At 43.4% G+C, this 21,654-nt stretch overlaps 1 protein-coding gene across 1 annotated transcript in view; it reads left to right on the forward strand.

Annotated features, from left to right (window-relative positions):
• LOC141148412 (malonyl-[acyl-carrier protein] O-methyltransferase-like) overlaps positions 1–20,690 on the forward strand; it is a 49,308-nt gene extending 28,618 nt beyond the window's left edge. Inside the window, exons 2-7 of the mRNA XM_073635897.1 lie at positions 2,411–2,571; positions 8,717–8,819; positions 9,704–9,814; positions 15,273–15,373; positions 17,344–17,481; positions 19,953–20,690. Of these exons, the coding sequence (XP_073491998.1) occupies positions 2,411–2,571; positions 8,717–8,819; positions 9,704–9,814; positions 15,273–15,373; positions 17,344–17,481; positions 19,953–20,043 (705 nt within the window). The 3' untranslated portion in view covers positions 20,044–20,690. The remainder of the gene's footprint in view (positions 1–2,410; positions 2,572–8,716; positions 8,820–9,703; positions 9,815–15,272; positions 15,374–17,343; positions 17,482–19,952) is intronic.
• Positions 20,691–21,654: the final 964 nt, after the last annotated feature.

A 21,654-nucleotide genomic window follows, 5' to 3' on the forward strand; every position in this document is an offset into this window, starting at 1 on the left:
GTTAAGTGCCGCTGGGTCTTCAAATACCTATATTTTATTTGGTTACAGTGCCGCATGACACCAACCGGTTAAAGTAAAGCAGTGCTGTATCACAAAAAATGGTCTGGTCATGAAGGGGGTTAAATCTTCCGGACCACCAACAAAGATGGTTTGTTTTAAACTTTGTTACACTTTTTTTTTTTTTTCGGATTACACGCAAAAAAAATGTTTTTGCAAGACAACAGCACCAGAAGAAAGCCTTTTGTTTATATGATTAGCTTGTTATCTTAACCACTTCCCCTCCCATACTTGTTCACTCCCTACAGACCAGAGCAATTTTTACATTTCTGCAATGGACCTGATAATTCATAACTTTGTCATTAATATAACAAGGTAATACATATATTGTTTTAAAGACAAACTAGGCTTTCTTTTCATGATCTTGTCTTGCAACATATTATTTTTTTTCACACTTCCCTGCTCTGTGTAAAGGTATTGCGCAGAACAGCCCAGATCCTCCTCTTCTTGGGTCCCTTGCCAGTGCTCCTGGCCCCTCCCTCCCTCCAAGTGCCCCTACAGCAAGCAGCTGCTTTATGTCCATTCCATTCAAATTCCTAAGGATTTTAAAGTGTGGCTTATAGAGATTTTTAAGCACCATAGTTTGTCGACATTTCCACGAGCGCACACAATTTTAAAGCACGATATGTTGGTTATCTATTTACTCGGTGTAACATCTTTCACATTATACAAAAAAAAAAAAATTGGGCTAACTTTTACTGTTTTATTTATTTTTATTTTTTTTTTTTTTTCCTCTTGCGTCTCTGCTAAAAAAAACCCCAAAAAACTGTTTGGGGGTTATAGGTAATTGTCTAGTAAAAAAATACAGATTTTAACTTGTAAGCAAAAATGTCATAAAAGGGCTGGATCTTCTTAATAAAATAAAACAAACAAACAAAAAAAATCAGAAGGAAAATGGTTGAAGAAAGGATACTAAGGAATAAATGAGGGCTGATTAGAGTAAACCAAGGGTTAAAAAGGAGTGTAAACAAAGGAACATTTTTATTTTTACCTGTCAGATTGCTTTAACTGACATAATCTACAGACTGAAGTTTTATCCCTTTGATCTGCAGATGAATGAACAGAATGATCTAAAAGTAACAATATGTTAATTTGTATCTTTGTATATTCCCAACTGAGCAGTGTTATTTAATAAAAGTTAGGTATGTGTGTGGGTGTTTTTTTTGTAGCACAGCCAAGATGCTTAAGGCTCCATTCACACAGGGGTAACTTTGGATCGCCCCTAGTCGCCTCAAGTCACACTGCATGAAAAAATCAATGTAAGTGAATGGATCCGTCTTAATGCACACTACTGCAGTCGCTCCGACTTCAGAAAAGGTTCCTGTACTACTTCAATCATACTAGAAGGCGACTTGTACCCATTGATTTCAATGGAAGTTGCCTCCAAGTTGGATCACCGTTCATACTGAGGCAACTTTACAGGAAGCAGAAAGGAAACAGAGTAATTTACTCCACTAAACAGCCAGCCTCCTCCGTCTCACACACAGCTGATAAGCTCTGATTGTCCACTTTTAAAGTTCCCTGTCCTGGAGGCGACTTCAAGTTGTGTTGTAAGTTGCCCTCAAGTCACGCTGTGATTCATACTCAAGTCGTGTCCAAGTTGCCTCCCAAAGACACGCTGGAAGCTGTCTTGCCCCTGTGTGAATGGGCTCTAACAGTCCCTGGAGTCCAGCACTTTCTTCCCACAGCCAGTTCTCAGTTGCCACCAACTTGAATCTGGGAGCTGACTTACTTTTTCTCAGGAAATCACAGCCAGCTCCCACTGCTTATGTGAAAGATTGTGCGGCGCTTAAAATTTGATCCCACGGCTTCCTGGGACGTATGATGCCAAGTTGCATAGTTCTCACCTAGGCCTGTCAGAAAATGGCACCCGCTCCCAAGAAAGAAAAAAATAAACACAAATTCTGTGTAGGGAGTGAGGTGGAGGATGAGAATCATTTTTAACCAAATATAAAAAAAAAAAAAAATTGTAATGACACTTATAAATGTAACCCACCCAGCTTCAGCATCCCTTTAAATGGGACTTTATGCCGAGGATAATCACGTGACCACTGTGATTGGCTCTCACCCATTGGCACCTGATTGGAAGCCTGTCCCACCAGCCTCTGATTGGGAATAGAGACGGAGAGCTGGCTATACTGTGGCTATGACTGTGCTGGGGGCATGTAGTGAGGGTGTTCTCGGTACAAATCTTGGTTTTCCATGGACTCCTTTGTGCAGTGTAAGAGCTTTAAAGCCCACCCTCTTAGCAACCACATATACAGTATGCATGAATGATGTGGGCAGCAAGAGGTTAAACTGAAAACACCAGTGTCATTGTGATGTATTATTATAGATGTTTCTGTCTTCCTAGTTTTCCAAACCATATGGATTTGCTGTGGACGCTGGCTGTGGAACGGGGCAGAACACAAGAATTCTCGCTCCATACTTCAAGAAAGTTCTCGGAATTGACATCAGTGAGGCTCAGGCAGAAGAGGCCAGGAAAGCCACAGTGTTACCCAATGTCACATACAGGTGGGGACCTTCTAAACCTGTTTCATTAGTTACATTCAGGGGAGGACTAGGAACATTTGGCCTGTGGGGAGAACACATCCAACCAAGTAGCCCCTTTCCTGATTAGAGTTGGGCCAACAGTTTGGCCCGAGGATGATTTCAAGCCAAACATTGGCTGTTTGCCCATTTGAGGAACACCCGAATTATCAGGGCGTCCGACCCTTTGTTCGGAACAGTGTATTGGAAGCCCCGATTGGCTGAAGCAATGAAAGCTTTGCCCAATCAGGGCACAGAGCACTGTCAAAGTCATGATTGGAGAAAGTAATGACTCTATCCAATCATGGCTCATTGCGCTTAGTCCCACCCCACACTATAAAAATATTCTCTTCTATAGCGGCCATTTGCAGTGTGATATCAGCGTGGAGAGAGATAGAACAGGGCTCCCTTCAGTGCTACAAGAGTTGGTGTGCTATTGTGATTCTATTGTCAGTGTAGAATATCAGTTTAGTGTGAATCTAGTGATAGTTCAGTGTGCGTGTAGTGTGACCATTCATTTTTACTTTAGTGTCAGTTTATTTTGTCAGGGCAGGTTTCCTGCAGTATATATCAGTGCATTACTGCACATTTAACGCAGTATATTTGAATGCGTTATTGCATATTTAATGCAGTAGATTGTAATGTGTCTGTGCGGTTTTACTGCAGTATATTGTGGTGTCAGTGGAGTGTTTCTGTGTAGTGAGTAATCAGGTTAAAGTTCATCAAACTTTCCATTGATTAAAGTGCATCCACGTACACCTTTCCACATCTTTAATACGTTTTGTTAATAAGCGCCCCCCCCATCATGTCAGGGAGGCCAACAAAGAGAGGCAAATGTTCCCATGGCACTGAGGGAGCCAGCAGCGTATGTGTCCACAGGCAAAGGTGGACATGGTCAGTCCTCAAGCAGGGCATAATTCCCTCTGTTTAGTGATGTTGCCCGTGCCATCCAGCCACAGCATGCAGAGGAGGTGGTGGACTGGCTTACTAAACCATCATCCTCCGTCACCCAAACAGAGGCTAGTGCGCGGTCCACTGCAGCTGCCAGAGTGGCTAAACCTGCCTATTTGTCCACAGTTATTCCTGCCATAGCCCCAGCATCAGGCATGGAGGAGTTAGCTGAGTTATTTGAACACAGGGTCAGCCACTTGTTCCTTAATGATGCGCAGCCATTACTTGATTCAGATGTTGGTTCTGAGGTTGAAGGCTGGAACATGAGCCTACAGAGGGGAGAACACTGGTACACAAATTGGCATTCATGTTCCCCAGCTGCAGCATATTGCCAAGTTGTCTCCAGAGGTAATGAGGATGGAGGAGATGATGAGGTCACTGACGTGACTTTGGTGCCAGATAGAGCAGAGGAGGAAAGCGAGGGTGAGGCACAACCCCAAGGAACGCAGCCATCATGGAAGAGTGGAGAGCAGCCACCCTATTCCATCACATTGTGAAGCTGTTTTCTCCTGGCCCACTTCCCACAGCTCAGATGTCTGGGTCTTTTATAGTACACGTGCAGCCGATTGCACTGTTACTAATTACAAACTTTGTCTCAAGCGTGGCAAAAACACCAGTCATTTGGGTACCACATGCTTGACCAAGCATTTAACCTCCCACCACTCAGCCCGTTGACAAGAGCACCTAAAAGCCACACAAGGGGCACAAATCTGTCCCTCCTCCTTACTCATCTCAGTATGCCCCTACTATACCTCATGACTAGGGATGAGCCGAACACCCCCCTGTTCGGTTCACACCAGAACATGTGAACAGGAAAAAAGTTTGTTCGAACACGCGAACACTGTTAAAGTCTATGGGACACGATCATGAATAATCAAAAGTGCTAATTTTAAAGGCTTATATGCAAGTTATTGTCATAAAAAGTTTTTGGGGACCTGGGTCCTGCCCCAGGAGACATGGATCAATGCAAGAAAAAAGTTTTAAAAACGGCCGTTTTTTCAGGAGCAGCGATTTTAATAATGCTTAAAGTCAAACAATAAAAGTGTAATATCCCTTTAAATTTCATAGCTGGGGGGTGTCTATAGTATGCCTGTAAAGGGGCGCATGTTTCCCGTGTTTAGAACAGTCTGACAACAAAATGACATTTCAAAGGAAAAAAGTCATTTAAAACTACTCGCGGCTATTGCATTGCCGGTCCGACAATACACATAAAAGTTAATTGATAAAAACGGCATGGGAATTCCCCACAGGGGAACTCCGAACCAAAATGTAAAAAAAAAATGACGTGGGGGTCCCCCTAAATTCCATACCGGGCCCTTCAGGTCTGGTATGGATATTAAGGGGAACCCCGGCCAAAATGTAAAAAAAAAAGAAGAAAGAAGAAGCATTTAAATAAAGGAATTGTCAAAAACTGTCTCTTGTCATTTTTAACATTTTTGACAGTTTTTTAGTGAAATGGTAGGGGTACTTTTGTACCCCCTTACCATTTCACACAGGGGGGGGCCGGGATCTGGGGGTCCCCTTGTTAAAGGGGACTTCCAGACTCCGATAAGCCCCCCGCCCGCAGACCCCCACAACCACCGGCCAGGGTTGTGGGGAAGAGGCCCTTGTCCTCATCAACATGGGGACAAGGTGTTTTGGGGGGCTACCCCAAAGCACCCTCCCAATGTTGAGGGCATGTGGCCTGGTACGGTTCAGATGGGGGGGCGCTCTCTCATCCCCCCCTCTTTTCCTGTGGCCTGCCAGGTTACGTGCTCCGATAAGGGTCTGGTATGGATTTTTGGGGGGACCCCACACCGTTTTTTTTTTAGTTTTGGTGCGGGGTTCCCCTTAAAATCCATATCAGACCTGAATGGTCTGGTATGGAATTTAGGGGGACCCCCACGTCATTTTTTTTTAAATTTTGGCCGGGGTTCCCCTTAATATCCATACCAGACCTGAAGGGCCTGGTATGGAATTTAGGGGGACCCCCACGTCATTTTTTTTTTACATTTTGGTTCGGGGTTCCCCTGTGGGGAATTCCCATGCTGTTTTTATCAATTAACTTTTATGTGTATTGTCGGACTGGCAATGCAATAGCCGCGAGTAGTTTTAAATGACTTTTTCTCCTTTGAAATGTCATTTTGCTGTCAGACTGTTCTAAACATGGGAAACATGCGCCCCTTTACAGGCATACTATAGACACCCCCCCAGCTACGAAATTTAAAGGGATATTACACTTTTATTGTTTGACTTTAAGCATTATTAAAATCACTGCTCCTGAAAAAATGGCCGTTTTTAAAACTTTTTTTTGCATTGATCCATGTCCCCTGGGGCAGGATCCAGGTCCCCAAACACTTTTTATGACAATAACTTGCATATAAGCCTTTAAAATTAGCACTTTTGATTTCTCCCATAGACTTTTAAAGGGTGTTCCGCGGCATTCGAATTTGCCGCGAACACCCCAAATTGTTCGCTGTTCAGGGAACTTGCGAACAGCCGATGTTCAAGCCGAACATGAGTTCGACTCAAACTCGAAGCTCATCCCTACTCATGACCTCTCAGCAGCCTCCACTGACAGGGATGATGGTATAGCGCAGGGTGTCTCAGGTCTTTACAGCACATCTGCCAGCAGCACACCACCAGCTGTAGACTATAGCTGGCAAATTTCTCTGCCCTATCTGCTCCAGCGGAAAAAAGTCACTGCCACCCACATGCCCAGCGTCCAAATGCAGGCTTGTCAAAGCTGCTGGCTCTAAAACTTCTGCCTTTCCATCTGGTGGATTCTGCCCCCTTCGTGAATTTGCAGAATGTGCTGTACCACAATGACAGGTTCCCAGTCACAAATTTCTCTTCATGTTAGGCCATTCCAGCTCTCTACCACCATCACATGGAAGGCAATGTTGTGGCATCGTTGGGCAAGGCAGTCAGCAGCAAAGTCCACATTACTGATGACACATGGTCCAGCAAGCATGGGCAGGGACAATATATTTAATTCACAGCGCACTGGGTAACTCTGCTAGCAACTTAGAAGAATGCAGGACAGGGCTCAGTGCTGCAACTTGTTGTGCCCCCATGTCTCCATACAGCTGGCGATGATGCAAGATTTGTCAGCTCTACCCCCTCCAGTTTTGGAGTCTTTGAAGCAGATGAAGACCTACGTCAAACAGTAAGAGGGTTTTCCATCCCCAGAACCCTTGGGAGTAGTATGTGGCTGGGAGGAGAGAGTTTCAGATACTGTAATCCTGAGTGACCCCAAGGAGTCTGCTTCTCATGCCTCTGCAAATTTGCAGTGCATGGGCTTCCTCATGTTTCAAAGCCTGCGAAAGGTCCCAAGCATACGTGGCATAAAGAAGGATTACTATTGGTTAGCAACCCTCCTTGACCACCATTACAAGGGGAAAGTCTCAGAACTTATCCCGTCCTCACAGAGTGCAGACGATAATCTCTTGGACGACTTTTAAAGAGGAGTTTATATAGTGCTTTACCTGACTCTGGTAGGTTACAGTGTTGTGGAAAATGTAGTTTTGAGGCTTCTGTTGGTGAGGAGGAGTGGTGGAGAAAGTGATGCATTTCTCTTTTTTTTTTTTTTGTCCAGTGCTGTCCACTTCTGCATCAAATGGTGGGCGATTATCTAGGGGCGAAAACAGATGGAGAGCTTTCCAGTCAAAGATCCACTGGCTTACTGTCACATGAGTATAGACCACTGGCCCGAACTTGCCCCATGTGACATTGAGCTGCTGGGCTGCCCTGCAGCCATGCTTTCCGAATGGCATTTAGTGGTGCTGGAGCTTTTGTTACTGATAATAGAATGTGCCTGTCCACAGACTTTGTGGACCGTCTGACTTTTATCAAAATGAATCAGTCCTGGATTACCAGCAGCAAATTTTAAGTATTTTTAGGATGTGGAATCTCTGCAGGACTTCTAGGCTGCCTAGCATTGTGGGTGTTTTCATCTGTAAGAAATGTTTTGGTGTAGCTTTCACGGGCACTATTAACACCCAAAGACCAATTTTTCCGCACCTGTTTGACAAGTGCCTATCATTGCAACTTTTGACAGCAAGTCCGATTCTTGCTTTAATCAAGAGAACCTCGATTGGGTGTTGGTGATGCCTTCACACTGTAACCCTGAGACCATTTTTTTCCTTACTTGTTACTTCTATCCAAAGTCTGCGAAAGACACAAGAATTTATCCAAAAAATCTCTAATCCCGAGTGCACTAAATTGTGGCCTCCATCATACAGACTGCCTCCCTGAGCTGTTGTTTATAAAATAAAGAGAGCTTGAATGGAAAGTCCCTTTTTAACTTTATAAATGTCATTGCCAGCAGCAGGCTCTATCTACGGTACAGATGTGATACATTACAGGCAGACTAAGTAGACCACACGAGGCAATACATTTAAAAGGAAATTTTCATTTTTATTTCCCATTTTAATGGTTTCACTTTAAGCATCAGTAAACCACTGCTCATTTAAAAATAGTTTTTTACAAACTTTTTATTTTTTCATTGATGCATGTTCCCCAGGGCAGTACCCAGACCCCCCCCCCCCCCCCATAACTACTGTATGCCCAATTACTTGCATATGAGCCTTCAAAATAGTGACTTTTGATTTTTCCAGTTTGGGCCCCATATACTTCAATGGGGTTCGCTATTCGGTTCTGAACTTTTGCAATGTTCGAAAAAGTTCTTCCGTGAACCCAACAGGGGGACATTTGGCATTTTACCATGCAAAGTGTGACATAGTGCTGCAATAACTGGTGGGTATTCCTAACGGACATTGTTGGGGTGCTTGGTGGGTATACCTAACTTATATTTTAGGGGAATGGTGGGGGCATGCTGTTTGTTTACATTTGTAAAAATAAAAAAAAATGTGGCCCTTCTAGTGTGTAATGAACACAGTTCACCACTAAGGAGGAACTTTAGCTGTAAATGTGAAATTGTTGGTGGTTTACTGTCTGCTTTATTGGCCTGGTACACATTCATTCTAGTGTAAAAAGGGTGAATGTGACTGGAGCATGTCAGTGAAGGATTCATTGAGTGATTTTTTTTTTTCAGTGAATTCTTTATAAACAGACCAACCCCTTTGTGTTATCTGGGAAGGGATGAGGCAGAAAAGTCAGAAGCACAGAGCCCAGGGTTGGGCTTTCAATCCAACCAGATGGTGTCACTACTAAAAGTCTAATCTGTCATTTTCTGCAGTATCTGTCCAGCTGAAGAGGTGCCAATTGGTGACGCTTCTGTCGATCTACTAACATCAAGTATTGCTGCCCATTATTTTACAATTGAGCCGTTTCTAAAAGAGGTAAAAACAGTCTTCTTTTTTCATTTTATCTGCTGCCCCTTGAAAAATGTGCTGTATGTTACATACACCTGACCGTGGATTCTGTACACTGTGCTGCATGTTAACATAATCTGGACTCCTGAGCAATGTGCTGCATGTTTAATACTGCAGACGGCTGTACAATTTATGCATTTTTGCTCTATTCTGCACCTTGTACATTATGATTTGCTCACATAGCCTAAACTGCTATATGTATGCTGTGCTGTATGTTGCATACAGTGGATCACTGCAATCTGTTTACTGTGCTGTGCAATACATACACCAAACTAAACTCCAATAAGACAGGCCACACACTAAAAGCCTCTGTTCCGCTGCTGTTTAATCGATTGACAGCACACACTGAAAATTCCTGCTGGAAGCCATGCTCTAACGCTTTTCACCCATCACAGGGCTTAATGATGAGTGTACCATTTTAGGGCCATGGCTTCTGGCAGGAGTTTTCAGTGTGTGCTGTCAGTGGATCAAGAGTGGACTTCTGGGCTTGAGCACCCAGTTGGTATATAGGAGGTGAAGGAGGATATGGGTTGCTTGTGAGCAATTATGTGGGTTGGGATCATTGAACATACAAACGAACGAAGGGCTGACTCTGGATGGTGGGTACAAAATGAGCCCCCCTAAGTGTTGTACCCGGGGCCATGTCTGTTCTGCCCCTATGCTACACCCCTACATACACTGAACTGCTACACTCTATACCCTGTGCTTTATATTTATACACCAAACCTCTGCATTCTATACACTGCTAAACATTATTTTCCCGAATCACTGAACTCTATATGCTAAAATATAATTTTTAACTTTTAAAGGGGCACACTTTTGCTGATATATTAATGTAGATGTTATTTCAGGTCGATCGGATCTTAAAGCCAGGAGGCTGCCTTGCTATCTTCACCTTCTTGCCCAGTATAGAAGTTCACTACAAGGACTGCTCAGAACAGATGACTCAAGTCTTTGCAGAGGTAAGTACTGAATATCTTTGTGTTTTCAGTGTCCCTTGTCTTATATACTGCCTTGTCTGAGATCACTGTTGTCTTTGTGAGTGATAAGAAAACCTGGCATAAGTCTGATTTATGAATTTGGAAATTTGGCACCGGGCACCTGCACTTCGCTTTCTTCACTGTGCCGAACTTTCTGGAGACTTCCAAGTCTGGGATGCTCAAAATGCAAATATTGACTGACTCCAAAGTCAGAGCTATGCCCCTCCTACTCCATGTAAAATACTTCCATTGGTCAGAAAGTGGCAGTGCATTGTACTGCTGGTAGTCCTCATACACATAATCTGGGGGCTTTGGGGCCCCTCAGCATGAATATAGTATATGTTGGTACCTTTTGTGTGATCTGATTTTAAAACCTTTGGTCAGCTGCAGTGATCCTATGTGTTAAGATGTTTGCTTTAAATACAATATTAATCAGTAGGTACTTGTAAATATTTTTTTCACTTAGAGTCCAGTGTTGACTGAAATGGATTACTCAGTGCACAGTATGCATTAAATAAATTAGTTGTGTATATATAGACACATTTGGGTTGATGTATTAAAGGGAAATAGACTGTGCACTTTGCAAGTGCAGTTGCTCCAGAGCTCAGTAAATAGAGGGGAAGCTCTGCTGACTTCCATCATCCAATCATGTGCAAGCAAAAACTTTTTTTTCTTTCCTTCCATATGATTGGGTATTCTTTGCAAAGTGAAGCTTCAGCTCTTTTACTAAACTCTGGAGAAACCACACTTGCAAAGTGCACAGTCTGTTTTCCTTTAGTAAATCAAACCCATTAATGCATAACAGCCAACTCCAAGAAAAGAGACCCAGTCAGTGTTTAACCACTTCAATATAGGGAGACACAGGGCACTTATACCCCCTTCCTGCCCAGACCAATTTCCAGCTTTCAGCGCTCTCACATGTTGAATGAAAATTATGCCTTGTACACACGACCGGTTTTGCCGTCGGAATAAACTCTGAAGGTTTCTCTGAAGGAATTCCATTCATGCGGTCTTGCCTACACACGGTCACACCAAAGTCCGGCCCTCCAGAATGTGGTGACGTACGACTAGACGGGACTAGAAAAAAGGAGGTTCAATAGTCAGTAGCCAATAGCTTCCGTCTCGTACTTCAGAGCATGCGTCGTTTTTGGTCCGTCGGAACAGCATACAGACGAGCAGTTTACCCAATAGGAATTGGTTCAGTTGGAAATATTTAGAACATGTTCTATTTTTAGGTCCGTCAGAATTTAAAAAAAAAAAAGTGTGATAAGGCACACACATGATCAGAATATACGATGAAAAGCTTCTGTCGGACTTTTTCTGTCGGACATTCGGTCGTGTGTACGCGGCTTTACTCGGTCATGCTACATTGTACCCAAGCAAATTTTTTTTTTTTTCACACAAATAAGCTTTCTTTTGGTATTCACCCTAGGACACGCAGGAGTGGGGAACGGGTGAACATAATATGACGCCTACCCAGAGGGTGGAGCTCTTCCTGCTGGTGGAGTTTAGTCTAAAGGGAAGGGAAGGAGGTACAAAAGGTAAAAGCTGCAGGGAAGATCTGATGGAAGTGATTTGGGTACAGTTCTTAAGTGGAGCTGGGGTAGGCTTCCCTGAATGAATGAGTTCTCAGGGATCGCCAAAAGGCGAACAGAGGAGGCACTGACCGGACTTGCTGGGGCAGGGAGTTCCAGAGGATGGGAGAGGTTCTGGAGAAGTCCTGGAGGTGAGAGTGGGAGGAGGTAACTAGAGTGGAGAGAGCAATATCTGCAGATGAGGTTGGTGATGTAGCTGGAAGCGATGTTGTGGTTTAGTATTTTGAATTTTATACCGTGGGGTAGTGGAAGCGAGGGATTGGCAGAGAGGGGCAAGAGCCATCCTATAAAGTATTCAATAAGCAAAAAAAAAAAAACCTGTGTCTGTGAAGACAAGAAATAATTAATGCTGCTGCAACCATAAATGTGAGACAACCTCCACTTCAAAATACTGTACAAAGAAAGGCTGCGCTGCTGTTGATTAAGTGAGTGTGATCATGGACCATTTATATGACCATAACATTTGCACCCATGTGTGATAAAAAACAATTCACGATATTAAAAAGGGAATAATAATTGCTGGGACAAACATTAAACTTAATTACCACCAATTTGGAACAAATATGATTAATCTATATCAATGAACAGTCAGATATCCAGTATGTTATGCAACGTCCATACATAAACGTTCCTTTGCTGTAAATGTCTTTCACCAGTAAAAAAGAAAGATTATAAAATGAAACACCATTCTTCTGATGATGTGAAGCATGCAATGTTGTCACTCTGCAGATTGTGATGATAGGGAAATGCAGCAGCATTCATAATAGACTGAAGGGGGGATAGCCTGTGTAAAGGTAGACCAATAAGGAGGGAGTTGCAGTAGTCAAGGCTGGAAATAACCAAGGAGTGATTAAGTTGCTTTGTGGTGGTGGTAATCAGGAAGGGGGAAATTCTGGAAATGTTGTGGACGTTAAGTCGGCAAGAGGATTACACCCAGCACCTTGGCTTGTGTGGAAGGACCAATGGTTGTGCTGTTGATCTCAATGGTAAAGTCATGGGTAGGGGATTGGGGAGGAGGAAATATTACAAGCTCAGTTTTAGAAAGACTGAGTTTGAGGAAGTGGTGTGACATCCTCAAACTCAATCTTTCTAAAACTGAGCAGGGGCGTTGCTAGATCTACAAAAGATCTGGGGCTAGAGCCCATAGCAGCGTACTAAAGAAAGTCATACGCTTGGGCAGGCATACACATGTATATACAGTAATATACGTGTGTGTGTGTATATATCCCCAGAGAGCCCCCCCTTACATCAGGGTCCCCAGAGAGCCCCCCCTTACATCAGGGTGCCCAGAGAGCCCCCCCTTACATCAGGGTCCCCAGAGAGCCCCCCTTACACCAGGGTCCCTAGAGAGCCCCCCCTTACATCAGGGTCCCCAGAGAGCCTCCCCCTTGCATCAGGGTCCCCAGAGAGCCTCCCCCCTTGCATCAGGGTCCCCATAGAGCCTCCCCCTTGTATCAGGGTCCTCGGAGAGCCTCCCCCTTGCATCAGGGTCCCCAGAGAGCCTCCCCCTTGCATCAGGGTCCCCAGAGAGCCTCCCCCTTGCATCAGGGTCCCCAGAGAGCCTCTCCCTTGCATCAGGGTCCCCAGAGAGCCTCCCCCCTTGCATCAGGGTCCCCAGAGAGCCCCCCCTTGCATCAGGGTCCCCAGAGAGCCTCCCCCTTGCATCAGGGTCCCCAGAGAGCCTCCCCCTTGCATCAGAGTCCCCAGAGAGCCTCCCCCTTGCACCAGAGTCCCCAGAGAGCCCCCACTTACAGCAGGGTCCCCAGAGAACCTCCCGTCCCCTTGGGGACACCTGCAGAGACTCGGGGCTATGGGCCCCAGATTCGGGGCTATGGCCCATAAGCCACCCCGTAGCGACGCCACTGCTTATACAGTATCTCACAAAAGTGAGTACACCCCCACATTTTTCTAAATATTTTATTATATCTTTTCATGTGACAACACTGAAGAAATGACACTTTGCCACAATGTGAAGTAGTGAGTTTACAGCTTGTATAACAGTGTAAACTTGCTGTCACCTCAAAATAACTCAACACACAGCCATAATATCTAAACCTCTGAAAACAAAAGTGAGTACATCCCTAAGTGAAAATGTCCAAATTGAGCCCAAAGTGTCAATATTTAGTGTGGCCACTATTATTTTCCAGCACTGCCTTAACCCTCTTGGGCATGGAGTTCCCGAGAGCTACACAGCTTGCCACTGGAGTCCTCTTCCACTCCTCCATGACAACATCATGGAGCTGGTGGATGTTGGAGACCTTGCGCTTCTCCACCTTCCATTTGAGGATGCCCCACAGATGCTCAATAGGGTTTAAATCTGGAAACATGCTTGGCCAGTCCATCACCTTTACCCTTAGCAAGGCAGTGGTTGTCTTAAGGTGTGTTTGGGGTCGTTATCATGTTGGAATACTGTCCTGCGGCCCAGTCTCCGAAGGGGGGGTCATACTCTGCTTCAGTATGTCACAGTACATGTTGGCATGCATGGTTCCCTCAAGGAACTGTAGCTCCCCAGTGCCGGCAGCACTCATGCAGCCACAGACCATGACACTCCCACCACCATGCTTGACTGTAGGCAAGACACTTGTCTTTGTACTCCTCACCTGTTTGCCACCACACACGCTTGACACCATCTGAACCAAATAAGTTCATCTTGGTCTCATCAGACCACAGGACATGGTTCCAGTAATCCATGTCCTTAGTCTGCTTGTCTTCAGCAAACTGTTTGTGGGCTTTCTTGTGTATCATCTTTTAGAAGAGGCTTCCTTCTGGGATGCCAGCCATGTAGACCAATTTGATGCAGTGTGCAGCATATGGTATGAGCACTGACAGCCTGACCCCTCCCTCAGCAATTTTTTAAAAAAATGATGTGGGGTCCCCCCAAAATCCATACCAGACCCTTATCTGAGCATACAGCATGGCAGGTCAGGAAAGGGAGGGGACGAGCAAGCCCCTCCTCCTAAACCATACCAGGCTGCATGCCCTCAACATGGGGGGGAATCAGTGATTTGAGGGGGGCTCTGCCAAGGGCCTCTTCCCAACAACCCTGGGCTGTGGTTGTTGTGGTCTGTGGGTGGGTCTTATCGTAATCTGGAAGCCCCCTTTACCAAGGGGGCCCCCCAGATCCCAGCACACTCTAGGTGAATGGGTAGGGGTACATTCACCCCAAAAAGCAGTGAAATGTTAAAAAAAACCAAGAGCTGATTTTGACAAGTCCTTTATTGAAAAAGAAGCCCAGAGTGGTCTTCTTTCTTTTCAATAAGGGACTTGTCAAAACTGGCTCTTGGGGGTTAAATTTTTTTCTTTCTTTACATATCACTGCTTTTTGGGGTGCATGTGTAGGGTTATGATGTACCTGATACCAATTCACATGGGGGGTATGTCTGGGCCCCCCCCTTTTTTTTTTTTTTTTAAGGGGGCTTTCAGATTCCAATAAGCCCTTTGCCTGCAGACCCTGTCAACCACAGCCTAGGGTTGTCAAGAAGAGGCCCTTGTCCCCATCAACATGGGAGCAAGGTGCTTTGGGGTGGGGGACATGCTGCCTTGTATGTTTTGGGGGGTGCTTACTTGTCCCTTTCCTGACCTGCCGGGCTGCATGCTCGGATAAGGGTCTGGTATGGATTTTGGGGGGACCCCACGCCATTTTTTTTATTTTGGTGTGGGGGGTTATCCAAATCCATATTGGACCTAAAGGGACTGGTATGGCCCTGGGGGACCCCATCCCGTGTGTGTTTTTTATCTTTCATTTTTGTGCAGTCTCATAGACGTGAACCTATCCTAAATGCAGGTCAGTCATGAAAGACTTATTGTCTCCATGTGTAAAAAGACAGATTTCACTTATTTTTCAGATGGAAGCTAGTCTGGCCCCATATGAGCATGAGAAGATTAAACATCTCAGGAATGGATACAAGGAAATGTATGAATCCATCCCATACACTGACAAAAGAAGGTCCGACTGCATCTATATATCAATCATCTAATATGTATCATCTAATATGTGGTAACCTCTGGTCACCGGCTCCCCCTGCCCTTTAAGGGGTTCTGAACATTGGGAATTTACAATGTCATACTGCCAATCTTGTTCAGAAAATAGCTTTAAGGGTCAATTTTATTTTCTGTTCAGGATTACAAGAATATAATCTGCTTTTTTTTGCTATTTTAATTTAACATTATTTTATAAATAAATAGAACTGTGTGCGCAATGCACTGGATGTATAAAACTTTCAACTTTAACTTTTCATGGAAAGTCTACAGATCCAGCACTGCTTCCTCCTCCACTATCTGACAAGACACACCTTATAACTGAAAAGATAAGGGGGATTGGAAGGTGAACACTCAACAAGCTCATGCTGAAGCTCCCCTTCCTCAGAACATTTGACAAGCTTGTAGTTTATTGATATTTCCAAATAGACTTTATCACTGAGTGATCACCTTTCAAGCTTTGGGAGTGTCACCTTCTCTTTTGGATTATATGCATCTTATGTTCTGTTGAGCATCCTGGTCCGTTTTCTCTCTGATATGTCTGAAGTGACAACCACTGGATTATACACCAGCACCTTATATTCAGCATTCTGAGCCAGCACTGCTTCCTCCTCTATCTGCCTAGGCATACACATATACAGTTTAATTCTTCTCTGACCTGATGCCTCTGCTCTTTGGCTGGGGTAGATTGTAAGATTGCCAGATCTGGGATATTTTATCATTTGAATGCCAACTCCAGGAAACTTAAAAATGATCCCTTGCAGAGGGGCTCCTCCCACATTACAAGAGTTACTTGCTTGTTTAGGTCTAGGGAACATAAACTATTTACATACTCAATCCTCCATGCTGCTAGGCCTGGTCTCAGAGTCTTCTACATCACACTCCAGCATTCTAAGGTCCTGACATTATCAAGACTGATATGGGGTCCATAGCCCTGCATTGGGTGTGATGATGCCAAGGAAAAATCCACTGCAAGAGTATAGGGGAACGCCATCTGCCAGGGGAGCGGAGGATCAGGTAGGGAGAAATGCTTTTACTCTGCCTTAGGCTGCTTTCCCAATTCCAATAGCAGGAGATTGTGATTGGCTTTATGGAGCCAGTTCACACATCTCCGGAGCAGCTCCGGTGTGATTTTTGCACAGTGGTCCTGTGTGTCTTTTGGTCTGTTTTATGCATACAAGGAAAGGGGAATCTCTCTCTCTCTCTCTCTCTCCAAAAAAATAAAAGTATGGGACTTTAAGTGAGGCAGGCTGTAACACAGTGTAAAAGTATCTATTTATTGACATGAGCAAAAGGATGCATAACAATGTACATGAGGGGTAAATGCTCAAAACATGCCAAACATGAGTATCAAGTAAACTAAACTTGAAACATAGTAGTACTTTTTTGCATGCTTTGAGCATTCAGCCCTCATGTACATTGTTATACATCCTTTTACTCATGTCAATAAATGGATACTTTTACACTGTGTACAGCCTGCCTCACTTAAAGTTCCATACTTATATTTTTTGTATTTGGTCCATTTCAGGTCCGAATTTAGCCTAAAATTCTGTCTGAAATTGGACCTGAAATGGTGAATGGAGACACACCAGACCCCCTGCTGTGAGCTGCATGTGGCAATAGTGTGAACCCAGCCTTAGAATAAACGAGCAATTAACATTGCAGTGCAGACTCCGCAACACTGCAAGGGATTTTCACATTTCCCGGAGCTGGGCTTTAATGTATTACTAACATACAATATACTATATATGTGCTGCAGAAGCTGCAATTAGTTGTCAGGCTTGTATGTATTGGTACTATCTCTATTTATCCTTGTTTATATCCCTCGTACAGCGCCACAGCATAGGATCCCACTATATAAATAACTGATAATATAAATGTAGAGATTGCATTTGTTTTAACCTCTTCATTAACTCACAGTGCTGTTTGACTTTGCAGAATAGAAAACATTGTGACCAAGATCCAAATGCCATTGGCAAGGCTGCTGGGTTTTATCCAGACCTACCCCATGTACCCGATCTATCTTCAGACTAAGCCTGAGGAAGCGAAGGAAATGATGAGAACAGCAGAGGAAAGGTGAGAATGGAGGTGAATGGGACAGGAAAAGACAGCAGGGAACAGAGGACAAGGAAGGAACAAATTGTACAGCAGTGTTGTCACCCTGAGGACAGAGCGATCTTAGCTATGCAAGTGGTATCAAATAGTTTTCCAACTTTCAAACAGAATTAAATAGAATATAAAATAAAGGAATAGAAAAAAAATAGACTAGAAAAGAATATAACAGAAAATAAAAGAATAGAATATGAGTAAAACAGAACAAAATAGAAAATAAAAACAGACTAGAGTATAATGGAAACAGAATAACAAAGAATATAACCATCAGAAAATTGAATTTCAAATAGAATAAATTTGAATACAAAAGAATAGAATAGAATAGAATAGTAAATATAATTTAAAAAAAACAATATAATATAACCATTTCCCAAAATTCAAATATAATCAATTCAAATTTGAATGGAATAGAAAAGAATAGAATACAAAACAATAGTATAGAAAAAACAGACTAGACAGTCTGCCTATTTTTGAGGTTCCCCACCCTCACATAATCCATACGTATTAATGTAAACGCACGCGTAGGGGCGTCTACACATGTGCCCTAAAATTAGCTTTACTGAAATTTTGCACTTTCTAGACCTTTGTGGTAATATTGTGTGACAAAAAAGTTGGAACTACCATTGTTTTATTCTCTAGGCCAGTGATAGCGAACCTCGGCACCCCAGATGTTTTAGAACTATTGCAAGAGCATTAGGGAAATGTAGTTCTAAAGCCTCTGGGGTGCCAAGGTTCACCATCACTGCTCTAGAGTGTCTGCTTTCAGAAAATATATAAAGAAATGCAAGAAATCCACGCTTAGGAAAAGGAGAACCGCAGCCCCCCCTAATTATTAACACCACCTAGGTGGGGTCCTAAAAAATGGAAAAAACTCTTGCAGGGGAATGGCGCTGTTTGCATAATAAATATACACTGTACTAAAAATAAATCCAATCCACTATAATAAAAAATTACCAGCTCAACGTGTGGAGTGAGTTAATGTGAAAGGTAAGTATGAACCTCTACACACTAACACAAATAAATTGAATGAAAATATATAGAGAAAAAATATATGTGTGCACAGAATAAGAAATCAGAGTCTAACTGGCATATGATATAAATAAACTTCTTCAAAAAAACTTCATCAAAAAAACTTCATCAAAAAAACTTAATCAAAAACTATTCTTCTTCAAAAGATATTAGTGGGTGTTGGGTGCAATGTAACACACTATCTAAAAGAATAAAAATGTGATGTGTAGACATGAAAGTGACAGGTGCCAATCCCAAATAATAAGTCCCAAAGATATACAGCAATCAAATGTATATATGTTTGCAATAATAAGTCCCACAAGTATATATGACAAAAAGAAAGGTGTATATATATATATATATACACTGTAGGAGAACAGTCTGTGGGAAGTGATCCTGTGCAAGGGATCAATGTTGTGCAATTGGGTGAATCTTCAGTGGTCCCCACTCTCAGCTGTTTCCCCTATTGTGCTTGCACTCACTGGAGCGCCCCACCTCTGCAGGGGTAACAGGCGTAGTAGATGTGTTCCAATGGAGTTGGTCCCCTCTAACACACGATGTCACCTGGAATGCTTTCTGATATGTTCCACCTCTCCGGACGCAGCTTCAAGGATCTCCACCAACGGGCGTTCCCATATGTAAGGTAAAGGATGAGCCTTATAGTGTGAATCCATGGAACCACAGTGGTATTTTATTAAAGTAAAGTTCTAATACAAAGTTTTATAAGGAGCTGCTATGCTCCGTTCCGATGAACATAAAGTTACTTCCGAGATCGCCGGCGTGGTGCGGCTTGCGTTTCACAGCCAGGCTGAGAGAAACCAGAAGTGTAGACAAAGAAGTGACTACTAATGGCAGATCACCGCCATTAGTAGTAAAAAAAATAAAAATGCCATAAATCTATCCCCTATTTTGTAGACGCTATAACTTTTGTGCAAAAAAATATCCGCTCATGTACACATGAGCGGATATTCCATTGGATATTCCATTTCCAGCCAGAGGGAGAGGAGGAGAAGCCGGGAGCACTACAGGGAGAGCCTCACGAGGATCAGTGTCAGCGATAGGGCAGTACAGCCTGTTCTCCTGCTCAGCAGGTTCCTGAGCCCCCCTTTTGAACTGATGGGGGCCTGGTACAGGGGGGACAGCTGTATGGCCTTATCCACAGTCCTGACAGACAGCCCCCTAAATTATATAAAAAGTAACAGGACTTCACAGGAAGATGGTGATGTGGGTTTTGGGGATGGAATATGCATCAATGATTCACGTTACACTCTATATATGAATGTAATATTAGCATGATCCAAAAAGGTTGCCTGAGCCTTTAACCCCATTGGAAGCCACCTAAAAATAGTTTTGAGTGGAGTTAGGTTTGGAAAGATTTAATCTTTGGGAATGTTCTCAGACTATACTGTACATGATTCCTGTTTCAGGTTCCTTCGGCTCATGGGGACGTCCTCCAGTGAAATGGAGGTTGAAGTTTGGCTACAAAATGTCCTGATATTGGCTTCTAAACCGCAGTGAAGGAAGAGTTTTGAAAACGAATGCTGAACCCTGCAAGACATGGCTGGAGACCCCGCTAATCAGAATTTTACCATATCAACGTTCTGTTAAACTGGTTGTAAACCCACATGGGGAAAAAAAGACCTGCAAGACAAAGGCATAATGAGCTAGTATGCATAGCATACTAGCTCATTACTTAATACTCATCTGAGATCGAAACTCCCGCTGTGAGGCCCGTACACAGCACTGGCTGGTGACATTTCTCTGCAGAGTTACTTTCAGATACCGCTGCTTCGGCGCTATGATTGGCCGGAGCCGAGATTACATTACTACCGCGCATGCATACGGGAGCCGCCAGTAATGGCATTCTCACTGAAGCAAATGGCATGTGCATGCCTTTGTTTCAGTGCGCATGTGCAATGACATCGGCACATGTAGATGCAGGGCATATCTCCTAAAACGTGCAGGTTTAGGAGATATCTTCTAAAAATGGATTGTAAGGGTTTACAACCACTTTAACAGTCTCAATATATCAGATGTACAAATGGAAAAATCTAGCACAATCTGCTCTGTATAAAATCAAATCATAGTAAATATAAATATATATATATATATATAAATATAAGTAAATGTATACACCTAAGAGTTAACAGTGAGACAAAATTATCAAAATGTGACAATGAAGTAAAAAGTCCAAATAAAGAAAAACATTTCTAAATGTAAAAATGTGTATCTTTTTGTGATCATTTATCTTCAACTACCACTGTGTATGAATCCCTTCTAATAGCTCAGTCCCATACACCAGTGCCTATAAAGAACCTTACCTTTACCTTATTATGACTTGCGGTCTACAGTTCTTGATTAACCTTTTCATGGCTGCTTTAGGCACATATGTGGCAGGTGGTACTTAACACCCATCTTCTGCATATATGGATTCCTGTGGTGTTCTGGGGGGCATTCAATCAGCACCACTAGAATTGTGACTGAACTGTCACTGACTGCTCATGGTCAACTACCGACGATAGGGAGTTGGTAGGACAGTCTCCAGATGACGTCATCAATGTGCAGCCAATTACAGTGTTCAGGATGATCAGGAACCCTTCCTACCACTCTCAGGTGTTATGACCTGGTAGTGACAAGAGGTTAAATTAAGAAGCTGCAGGAGCAGGGACACACAGCGGCTGGCAGGAAGACAAGTTGGCGCATCATTGAGGGCTGGCTACAATAACATGGAAGAGATAGCCGGCTCCTGATAAATAAGGAAGGGAATATGGCAGTGCAGACTTCAGTTTGTGGTACAAGGCTAAATTTGGTGAACAGATTTGCAGAGTTGTCTCCAGAAAACATACTTAACAGGTAAGAGGGGATGAAAAAAAGCATTGGGAGCCTGGTATGATACCATCTCCTGGCATCTCTTACTTAAACCCATTTAAACAACTATGTTGTAGCCTCTGGCTTTCTTCTTTGTCAGGAGGTATTCTGTGAAAATGTATGCTCAGGATCCTCCTCTCAATGGGGGGAGATCTGCTCAAATTGGTGCACACAGAATCTGGTGACCAACCAGACCAGTAACCAATCAGCTTCGAACTTCAGCTTGTTCAGTGATGCTTTGACAATAAAACCTAGATGCTG

The sequence above is a fragment of the Aquarana catesbeiana genome, linkage group LG06, assembly GCF_042186555.1.
Source record: "Aquarana catesbeiana isolate 2022-GZ linkage group LG06, ASM4218655v1, whole genome shotgun sequence".
In the NCBI taxonomy this organism is placed as follows: domain Eukaryota; kingdom Metazoa; phylum Chordata; class Amphibia; order Anura; family Ranidae; genus Aquarana; species Aquarana catesbeiana.